The sequence below is a fragment of the Ammospiza caudacuta genome, chromosome 2 (assembly GCF_027887145.1).
Source record: "Ammospiza caudacuta isolate bAmmCau1 chromosome 2, bAmmCau1.pri, whole genome shotgun sequence".
NCBI classification, from domain to species: domain Eukaryota; kingdom Metazoa; phylum Chordata; class Aves; order Passeriformes; family Passerellidae; genus Ammospiza; species Ammospiza caudacuta.
Window position 1 is genome coordinate 111329633 of NC_080594.1, and position 11859 is coordinate 111341491.

At 39.7% G+C, this 11859-nt stretch overlaps 1 protein-coding gene across 1 annotated transcript in view; it reads right to left on the bottom strand.

Moving 5' to 3' along the window:
- The window catches only part of DMD (dystrophin), a 979219-nt gene extending 968816 nt beyond the window's left edge, over positions 1 to 10403 (bottom strand). The window contains exon 1 of the mRNA XM_058822052.1: positions 10165 to 10403. Within this exon, the coding sequence (XP_058678035.1) occupies positions 10165 to 10207 (43 nt within the window). The 5' untranslated portion in view covers positions 10208 to 10403. The remainder of the gene's footprint in view (positions 1 to 10164) is intronic.
- Positions 10404 to 11859: the final 1456 nt, after the last annotated feature.

The following is an 11859-nucleotide window of genomic DNA, read 5'->3' on the forward strand; positions in this document are numbered from 1 at the left end:
AACAAATATTTTCAAGGTCTTACTTTTATTCCTCTGATTTTGAATTAAAGACATCAAAACTAAAATCTCAACATGTTTAAATCTATATAAACTAAAGGTCTCTCAGGCTTTTCAAAAAATTTTTGCACTCAGAGTAAATTTGCGACAAGTCTTTAAAATAATAACCATATTTTCACAGAATACTAATCAAATTAAAGTAGTACCTTAGCAACTTTGCTAACTTCTAATTTTTAAATAACTTCCAAAAATATGCTGATGCTACTGCAGGTGTTTGCTGCATATATTTAAGTAGTTTTTAACTTGAATAAATTTAAAAAACAATGGACATTCTATAGTACATAATAATTCAGCTAGATGGGTTTTTCCAGTAAAGGGATGCTCTGATGAGCTAGAATTCAGATGAATACATCCTGAAAGACCAGCTCTAAATTGATTTGCAGCTAGTTTATAATATGGGCACACAGGTGAATATGGACATCTTTGATTCGTATGTGCACACCCTGCAAAAACCTGGCATCAACAAAACATGAGAGATCCCAAATCTCCCTTTAAAGCCATCTTCCACACTAGTCAGACAGGCTGCTGGCAGACAAAAGCACTGAAAGAGCTGGTCAGAGTCACTGCAAGGTGACTATTGATTATTTGAGAGAGGTCTTTGTGATTGTGGGAGGCTCTGGAGGAAGGGGAAGAAAGCAAATGGCATTTATTTCCAAATAAAGCAAAGAATATTTGGGTAATCTGGGAAAGCAATGAAGCAAATCCTCTGAAAAACCTGCAAATCATCCTTGAAATCATGTCCTAATGTATGAAAGAAAAGAAGCTGGCTAGGAGTGTATACAGCCTGGTTTGACAAAGCAAAGTGATTCCTGACCAACCTGGCAGCATTTCACGAAGAGGTGACTGGCTCAGTGAGGGGGGACAGCACTTATGCTATTTATCCTGACTTCAGCAAGGCTTTTAACACTGTCTCCTATAACATTTTCATTTAAAAAACCCTGCTTTTGGGGTTTAGTAATAGAGTAAGTGGCCAGTGGGGAGTATTGAAAATTAGCTGAGCTGCTGGGCTCAAGTTGGGAGCTGGTTGTAAAATGTCTGTCCAGGAATCTGACAGGAGCCTTGTGCAGCTCAAGAAGGGGAAGCACAAAGTCCTGCACAGAGGGAGGAACCACTGCATGAACCAGCAGAAGAAGCTGGGGACCAAACAGCTGGAAAACAACTTTCCAAAAATGGTTCTGCTGGACACGAAGCTGGGCATGAGCCAGCAATGTGCCCTGGCAGCAGGGAAGGCAAATGTTATCCTGGGCTGCATCAGGCAGACTGTTTCCAGCAGGATAAGGGAGATGATCCTTCCTCTCTGCTGAACCTTGCTCAGACAAAACCCTGAGTCCAGTGCTGGGCTCCCCAGTATGGACACACTGGAGTGAGTCCATTGAAGGGCCACAAAGAAATGACAAAGTGATGGGACCACCCTGCAGATGAGCAAAGTCTGAGCAAACTGGGACTGCTCAGCTGGGAGCTGTGAAGGTTCATCAGCAACTAAATTTTACAAGTAACTAAATATTTGATGGGAGGGAGCAGAGCAGAGTCAGACTCTTCTCTTCAGTGCCCACTGGCAGAAAGAGAGACAACAGGCATAAATTGAAATTTAGAGGAAATTCCGTAGATACTTAAGAAGAAAAACAGATTTTTGTGAGCATAGTCAGCTGCTGGGACAGGCTGTGGAGTCTCCATCCTTGGAGATATTTAAAACCCAAGCTGACATTACCCTGAACAACCTGCTCTCACTGACCCTGCTCTGAGCAGGTAATTAGAGTAGATGATCTCCAGAGGCATCTTCCAGCCTCGGCTGCTCTGCGAGTCTGTGAAATATCATCAGTTTATAGGCTGAGCAACAGTTTCTGGAAGCACTCCAAGACAGACACAACACCTCTTAGGAACTCATAATCCATCAAAAAAAGCCTCCATAGATTGACTTATTGCACAAGGAAAAAAATGAATTCCTTAGTTACTATTTAGGGCTAAGACATTTTTCACTTTCCAGATAAGAATTTAACAGATAAGATACAAATAACCTTGGTGGCTACAGTAGGCAGATTTAGGGAAAAAAACTCTGTCCACATTTTGAACAAGTCCTTGTTCAAATCACATCCTTCCTTCAGTTAGGGGGAGGATTATTGGTCAAGTAAACTTTGCTTCACATTTGCCTGCAACATGTCAAGTGCAAAATGAATCAATTCAGCAGTAGCAGCAGCTGCGAAGAGTTGGCAAAACGACTGTTAAATCAGCTTAAGATAACATGCAATAATTAGCAAGCCTTATTGGGGGAGGAAAGGGCTTATTTAAAGTAGCTAAAGCAGTAGAGCAATGGATGTGGATGACTCAGAGAAATGGAAAAACAGCAAAAGGACTAAAGAGAAAAAAAGAGAGCTGACAACAGTATTCGTAGAAAGAGTTTGAGCTTCACAATTCAGCTACTATTTCCCAAGAAAAATAGGTTTGTCCTTACAAGATGAAAGGGTGAATGTTACTGTCATTCAGTTTCTTTCAAAAGAAACATAAAATGTTTCCAATTATGGTTTTTAGCTGTAACAGTTGAAAAACATTATTAAGTTAGCAACTGTGCTAAACCCAGCAGTAATTCTGAATTGATTCTGTAAAGACATGCCTTGTTTTGAACAGGAAATAAAGATGGACAACATAATCCAATAGATTTCCTTTCCCAAGGCAAAAATGTGCCCCAACTTATATTCTCTGAAGCTTTACATCAGTCAGGTAATTGGGACAGAAACACCACTTCACTGAGGACAGTTTTTACTCCTAATAGAGGAATTTGGTATAACTAAGTACAAGTTCTGCTTATATGCCCTCTAGAAAGCATCTTGATGCAAGCATCCTCTTTCAAGTCTATACTATTATCACTGAGACGTCCTGTAGGCAAGGATACAGGTATCATGGAACTTCAAACAGAGAAAAAAAAATCAGATTTAGGATGACTTCTTTTATTTATAAATATAAATTTGTTTACAGTAAGTTTTTTGTTTACAGTAAGTGTTACACATTCTCCTGTCAGATATCTGCTCCTAGAATCCACCCTTTATTTCACTGTTTTAATTTCCCTCCATAATTCTTGCTAGAGCTTTTAAAACTGATTTATTTAATTATTAGGAAGAACAGAAAGGTCAGAATGAAGCCTACAACATGCTTGTCCTTTACAGACTACTATAAAAGGAACTGTTCTCATGTTTTGGCGAGAAAACAAGAATTCGTTTTTGTGAAAAGTTACTTGGCTTCACCTTTGGTTTCCATTTAACATCCAATGCTACCAAAACTTTCTCCTCTGTAAACAGAGTATAAGCAAACATTTTAATCTGGATCTTCTGCATTTTTGGAGCATGAGTAACCATCAGCCAAGCAAGCATTTATAAATGTGATCTTAGAATTTGGTGTAAAAATACACTGATCTCTATTTCCAGAGTTGTTGGCAGGGCTTGGAAGGGTGGGACAGGGAATAAAATGTGTATTAAATCACATGATAAGAAAAGGTCAACAGTAAATGAAGTCAAATGAATAAAAGAAATACTGTTGTATTCCTGAAATCCAGTGCAAAATAATTTGGTGTTTCTTAAAATCTTCATAAAAGCAGCATAAAAAAACACTAAACTGAGTTTTTTTTTGAGATAGTAAGCCTGTACGCATCATGTCCACAAAACCACCACAGGTTTGTAACTTCTCAGTTTCCTCTTCCCCTTCATTTTGATGAGCAGGTACCCTCACTAATTAAAGCAGAATTGTCTTTGCTAGTTCCACCTGGATCTCTGCAGCAAAGAGAGTCTCTGTCCCTCTTGCCCAAACAGACTTGCTTATGTTTTCCTTTTTTACTAGTTGGTCAGCTTTGGAACAAGTTAGCCAGGGAGGGCTGGGGACTCCTACTTTCTAAGCCCAGGAATGTGACAGGATTGCTTTATGTCAAACAGCATTTTCCCTGTGCCAAAGAAATGGACACAAACACTCCCAGGTATTGCTATCAACAGTATCAGACATTTGCATCAGAACACATCACAGACAATCCACCACCCAGTAACTTCAGAGGTGCTCTTTAACACCTCCAACAATGCTAACTACTTAATCTTAATAATGTTTTAGAAAATACAGTGCTTGCATTAATTTTCCCCAAGCTCAGCAACAGCTAGGTAGCTGTGAGGTTTGTTCACAGTGAAATACTTCATGAACAGTCTTTTCCAAAAAAAAAAAACCATTAAAATACTGGGGTGGGGGGGGGAAACCAACACTGAGACAACAAGGTGAAGGGTACTGAACCATTTGTGTGTGATGAGCACAGAGAGGCTTAGCAGAGAGGAGGGCAGATGAGCAGAGACCTCAGATTTCTAAACAACTTCTTTGATACACACACCATCAGCAGAGTGTGAGCTGTGTTAAAGCAGTAATAGATTTCACTGCACAAATGTTTCTTATGACAAGCCTGTACCTGGTTAGGACCAATAAAGAAATCCTTTCTTTCTTTCTTTCCTTTGTTCCCCTCCCACCCCTCGGTTTTCTCCAGCCACTGCAGTCCATGACCTTCACAGGGAAACGCTCCTGCTTTGACAACAGGCTGCAAACCTCCAAGGACTAGCAGTGATTTCTGGGAGAGAAAACTGTTGCCTCACTCACAATCCAATCAAAACCTGAATGTACCAAGTGAAAAATAAACCAAGGACATCATTATTCTGTTTTATTGTGATTTGGCTTGCCTTCAAATTTCATACTCTGTATATCTGAAATAGCAGCAACACCTCCATTAGATGGGCTTTTCAACACTTTAATCAAAGTATCTTTCAGAATAAAAAAAGCAGAAATGTCAAATTCCAATCACCCTTTAAATTCCCTCAATTCCCTGTGCTACAAAGAATTAAAACCCTTACCTGGGGATAATTTCCTGTACAAAGCAGCGTGCAGGCACGCAGATGCTCTGCCACGTAGGCAGGCACCAATTTTAGAACATGGCAAGCCCTGGGGTGGTGGGACAGGGAGGCTCCCCTGCTGGCATCCCATGCTCATGGCCACGCTCCTGCACCCAGTGCAGCTCATTTCTCACATGGGATAGCAATTTCCACACTTTATAAAAAATACAGGTTATCATGTGTCCAGCTGAACAATGCTGTATACCTCATCCAGTGTGCATTATCTGCCTTTCTTCTTTCCAAGTTTATATTAAAAATATCAGATGCTGGCATTTCTGTTTTTCCTGGGACACTTCTGAAGGCCAAGAGACCCAGAGTTTTCTCAGACTTTACTGGCATCCAGAAGAATTAACTGGTTTAAAGAAACAGGCACACAAGTTTTGATTAACCTGACTAAAACTCATTTTCTCTCTCATTCTGGGTTGCTTGCAATACCTCTAGGTCCCCAGAGTTCTTGCCAAAGATTTTAGCAAAGGCAAGCTAAGCAAAATGTGATGTTCTGGATCAACATTTAGGTCATTTCTACACACTGAAGTTTTTTAAGCCTTTTTTTTTTTCTTTTTTTAAGGAACCCTGAAACCATTATATTACTTCATAGAAAACTACTCTAGGGGAAAAAAACACCCTTAGGACTAACATACTTCACTAATGGTTTCTTTGAGGAAACTTTTACAACTGTATCTTCTTATTTTATTATCACTGAAATTATGCTATTTTCTTTCTGCTGAAGATAATAATCCTTTAAAAATTCTTCAAGAAAGAAATTAAGTATAATTCTGGCATGTTAACTGTTATCTTGTATGAACATATCCAAAATTACAAGAACATATGCTTCTGCTCACATAATATTATTTCTTCTACACATTCTCATAATATTTAAAAATTATATTTGCTCTTCAGAATAAAAGACTGCATACAACTAAAAAAAAAAAAAACCCAACAGATAGATTTGGATATTTTTAAAATACAAAATTATAGAAAGGACCAGAAAATCTCTCAAATAGCATCGGCCTCATGCTCTAAATAATATCCCATAATACAGCTTGCAAGAAGAACCAAGAAAGTTTATGACTTTCTTGAAATGCAGCTTATCTGTCCTTCAAAGCATATAATTAAAAATGCTCTGACTTGTTGCACATGTGGTAAGTAACCTAGAAGGGAAGTCTCTGTGGTCTCTGTAGCGAGCACTCTGAACCCAAACAACTCCTTTGCTCCAGGTTTTTCTGGGAAGATGAAGAATCTTGTTCCTCTGTGCTGCACAGTTGGCAAGATGTTCTGGAAAGCCACACTCCATTAACCATTATTCCTGCTTTCCACAAAGCTTAGTCTTTGATAAGGCACAATTACTTAAAATTCCCAATGTCGTTTTCCTTCCCCTGGCAGCGATACAGCATTACCACAAGTGCATCTCCTGCAACAGCAATGCGATGCTACAAAGTTCCACTAAATTTATTGAGAAGTCTTTATCCAGCAGTTAGCTATAACACAGTACAATGGTTATCCTCCTAAATGATAATTAAGCTTTGGGGTAACATTTAATTGAAAATGTACTGTGAAAATCAACAAGTCAGCTCTTTCAAATTGAGGCTGCTTGGTTCGAAATACCATTCAATGTGATTTTGTCTCACAGTAATCCATGATAAAAATATATGAGTCTAATCCTGTTTCCCCTGGAGATCATTTAAAAACACTTAACCCCTTGGACATTTTGGTTTGTATAATTTCACATTGTTCAAATATTTGTCAATAATGTGTTATTAGTCAAATGGTCAACCTTTTTCTACAAATATTCTATCTTTTCAGTAATAAAAAACATGATCTTATCAGCAACTATTAGATTAGTAAAATAATTGACTTGTTTCCTTTTAAAAAAAATGTTTATATTTTCACAGAATGTAGCATGCTCTTAGACTCCCATTCTTTGAATTATTTTAATCCCCCTGATCAATAACTGTGTTGGAGGGATCTGTGGGCAGCTGTGGTGCCCAGGGGCAGCCAGAGGACCAGGGCTGAGGGGGCAGACAGAGGGTGAGGGTGAGTGAGGAAGAACCCTCCTGCACTAAATTGGGTGTGACTTTCCAAGAAGCTCTCTCCTTACAACCAAGATCCAAAAAAGTTTGCTGCCATGCTCCTCCCATCCCCTGGTCTGTCTGGGGCCTCAGCAGATCATGTGGCCCCTCAGGAGGAGCCTGCCAGGCCAGCATTCCCCTGCAGGGCGTGTGTGTGTCACAGGGCTCCTTCTGGAGGAGCTCCAGGGTCACCCTGGTGCCCCACACACCCACTGTGAGTCAGTGCCCACCAGCCAGACCCAGAGCCTGGCTTTGAGTCAGCTCCTCCAAAAGAGATGCTGGGCACAGCCCTGGGTTGGGAATTGGTGCACCACAGGGAATCTGACATATGGGAATTCACTTCAGAAATTTCTGATCTGAGCTGAGGTGTGAACCTGGATGGACCCCGGCTGAGGAACATCCATGGCATCCTCTAGGAGACCCCTTGTGGCCACCAGCTTTCAGGCAGGATTAATTTCTTTTCCATGCTGGATGATTAATTCTATTTTTAGTCACTACTTTGTGCAAATCCAAGCAGAGAAAGAGGATGCCTGTGTGTGTGATTGCAAGCAGAATTTGGTTCCATGTCAAAATAAGGACACAGAAAGAGGATTATATCTGCTAGAAGGAAGAAATACAGCATATGATACTGAATCCCCTAGGGAGACTGACTTCTGAAATGAAGTTCCCAGTAATCTCATCTTAATTAAAACAAAATGAAATTTATGATATCTCATTTCCCTGCCACTTTATTATTTAGGTGTCATTGTCAAAGGCTCTGCAGAAATCGAGGAAGAGACAGCAGCTGCCCCAAGGTGTTTCCAGTCTGACTCAGGAAGAAGTAAACACTGAACAGCTCAGGAAAGAAAGCAAAGCCCTTGGCAATGAATAAATATCTTTGAATTTCACAAAGGTCATTCTCAGCTAAAGTGAGACGAGTCAGGGAATGAAGAGCCCATCTTTACTGCTGTGGCACAGGGGAGAACAGAACACAAAAGGGAAGAGGTGAGTGCAGAGGTGGATGAAGGGTTGAAGAGGGGCCAACAAGAAAAGAGAAAAGATGGACTTAAAAACAAAACAAACGTGTAAGTGACCACTGTCACCTTTAAAAGCAAAAAGTTTTCATCCAATATGGAAAGAAAAGCCAAGGAAGCAAAGACAACAGGTAAGGGATGTGACATGTCCTGAATGAAGGCAGAGGACAAATTTGGGAATGTTATTTTGGGCACAACTTGTCACAAAGTGCAGATAGAGGTTTTTCCATTTTTATTGAAATAAAGCTATTAAAACTCCCTTGAAAATATTATAGAAAATTATATAAAGAAAATGTCATGCTCTTTAAAAGAGTGAGGATACAGCTAAAGAAATCCATTCAGCTAAATAACTCCCAAAAAGTGCTAGGACATCACCCTTTCATTTTAGATATGGACAAACTTACATAACATAATTTAGCAAGTGATTTAATGGCTCTTGTCATGAATGCTATTCATCTGCTAGATGCAACTCTGGTTTCTATTAATATTTTACAAAATCTCTATCACAACTATTTTTTTTCATCTACTAATCTTCTACATTTCCAGAGTGAAATTACAACTTTTGAACTAAGCAGTAAATATCTCTCCCCCTTACTTAGCAAGCACCTGCCCAACTTTCCTTGCGTCACCATCTCTTCCCCAAGGCTAAGGAAAAGAAATCTGGGCTGATAATGTGATTTCCCTTGGAAAGGGAGTATGTAGAAAATTGAAGAAAACAAATTATCTTTATTCCTCTCCAAAGAATCCTTTTGCTAGCCAGGACTAAAGCCTCTTAGGAGAAACCCAAGACATTTCTTCTTCCCAACTGCACCTCCAACCTTTTCAGAAGTTAAGAAAACTTTCTCATAATTATCCAGTTTGTGATTATGATGCTCTCCTTGTTTTATCTTACTTGAACTTCGAGACTGTGTCCATTAAGTAAAAGATGTTATCACCGAAGAAGTTCTCTAATCGGTACAAAACTGTCTGGAAAATTAATAGCTAATTCAAGTTTTATTTATTGCACAAAGAAAATAAAGTTTGACTTCATCTTGCAAAAGGAAAACAAATATGGCATAATACGACACCTGAACCTCAAAATTTTCTGTTTTAAGTTTCCTTCCTGTCAAACATTAAAAAATTTAATCTTATTTTGAGACTGTCTTCATCACATGGACCACACAGTGCATTATATTCTATGGGGATAAATGATAGCATGTCTGTATTTCCCTGGCTTTTATGATCAGAAAATAAAGAAAAACAGAAATTCTCTCTAACAGGAATAAACTGAAAGTGGAAGAGCCAAAATACATTATAAAACAGGGGGCAGAGACCACAGATTATGTCCAGACAACACTGATATTTATTTTTTCACTGGGACAATCTGTTCTGAGAGCCTGGGTGGGGGAGGAAAAAGAAATATCATCTGGGAGCATGGTAGATGGATTTTAAAATGCTCTGTCATTCTTTCATTCTTGGCTCTTCTCTGTCTCCTGCTCTTGGCATCCTCTGTATTCCTTCATATTGCACAGAGGGGTTCGTTTTACACCAACAAACAAGTGCAAGTCTGGAAAAGATGGCTGGGTCTTTTTGGGTTTTTGTTTTTTTCTGGGAGAGCTCAGCTGCTGCTCGCTCTGAACTAAACTGACACCCCCTCATTCAGCTGATACCAGACAGTTCAGCAACCAGAGAAGAGCTCTCTTACTCTGTAAGTTAATATTAGGCAATGAAACTACATATGCCATTAAAGTTCAAAGAAACTGATTACTCCTTTGATGTGTTGCCAAAATATTAGAATAATGACACTATTTTTTTTTCAAGTGTATTGGTGTGTCCCCTCAATTCTCTCTCTTTTAACCCCATGCTTTAATAACTGTTGAACTTCAGAAAGAAATGTGTTATTTTTCTTCAAAGGAGAGCTGGGTACTGTTTCAGGATAACTTCTTTTATATATAATGTAAAGGATATTAGCCCTCTATCAGAGACAAAAAAAATCACTTTATTTTCCCCCTCAGGTGCTCTCCTAGTTTAGACTTGGAAAACAAACATTTAAAAATGCATGCTGTTAGTGGGCTGTGCAGCACTACACTGCTCTGTCAAAGTGAATATTGTGATAAATTATGTCAGTCTGTTCATACTTACAATCATCTTCCACTTCCTCATACCAAAGCATGTGAGCAGACATGAAATCTCTCCACAAAACAGAGCAAAAAGAAAACAGCAGCAAAATATTTCTTGGCAAAGTATATCCCAACTTTGCTGCTCCAGTGGCTTTTAGGTGGCTTAGGCTTGTCCCTGCTTAGGGCCAGCTGTGTCCCCGCAGAGAGAGGAGCCCAGGGCAGCGGTGCCCGGGCTGGGACAGGCAGGATCCTCGCTTCACCCAGCCGGCATGGGAACTAATGCCAGGGCTCTTTGGAGGCCCCGAAATGTTTCAAATTCCAGGACCTGCGCAGAAGCAATGCTCTCTGTGCTTCCCCTTCAAAACAAAGTTGATTTCCCATAATAGGACAGCCCATGCACTCGACGTATAAGGCTCTGCTTCCAGGGTGGCATGTGCAATGGATTTAAATTATGGGTTGCAGCTTCCCAAGGAACGTTCAGGCTACAAAGCGGGATGAAGATATTTATGCTCCCTTTGCACAGTTCCCTGGAGAGCCCTATGAAACAAATCTGATTCCTTCCCAGCAAATGACCCCCAGCCCATCCCCAGACAGGTTCCTCCTTTTTTGGGAGAGGAGCAGCAACCCTCCCTAACTTTTGGGATTTCAACCTCCCTTCTGAGCAGGGAAAAAATAAACAAACCCTAAAATAGTGTTGTCACCAAACTAAATGTGTAAATGTTAACACAAGTTGTGGTAAGTCAGTAGCTGCTTAAACAGGGAAAAAAAAAAAAAAAAAAAAAAACAACCAAAAAAAACCCCAGGACTACTGACTTACAACTGACCTTTTCCACTCCCACCAAAACCACGCAGTTCTAATGCTGTACACAGCCCAGGAGCTGCAGAGGAGGCAGAGGAAGGAGTGCACACAAGCTGTCTATTTCTCTTCCTAACAGTGGGAACATCCCTTTCTGTCCCAAATCCCAAACAGGAGGGGCCTGGGCTGAGGCTCTCCTCCTGCACTCAGTGCCAGGCCTCTTTAGTTTGCACAGGAAGGGAAAAAAGGCATCCACACAATACTTGGAAAAAGTATTGTGCAGCATCCTTCACCCAAACGCAGATTTTTATTTTTATAAGGCTGCTGTCTACGATATGTACTTTGTGCAGTATGTACAGTCTTTAGAGACAGACCACATTAAATCATGTAAATGGTTTCATTTGAAGAGTCATTTAAAGAAACACTCTTATGCTGTCTATTTTTTAAAATCTATCCTTAAAAACCTGAAAAGTGGTATTTTTCAGTTTTAAAGCTTAATGTGTCTAGTCATGCTGATTATAAGTTTATAAGTAATTTCCTGGATTGTACAGAAAAATAAACACAAAAATGAAGTGTGTAATATAACCTTACAGCCACTGGCATTTTCTACACTGATAGTCAAATTAATACACTGAAGAACGTGGATGTACAGTGCACTCCAAAAGACTGCTAAGGATTAATTTGCAGCCCACAGGAACTGCAAGTCATGAACTGATGTAGAAAATAATCTGAAGCAGAACAGAGCACGCTGTAACAGCAGCAGCATTTTGATTATTTGAGGGAGAAGGAGACTGAGAAAACCCAGGAAAGGAACCGCTTATTGTGCAATTTCTTTGTTTTAAAATCCCTAAAGTCACCCTTAATAGCACATGCTGTCAGTAACTGAGGCCCAGTAACATATTTAAAGGCTATAAGTGGAAG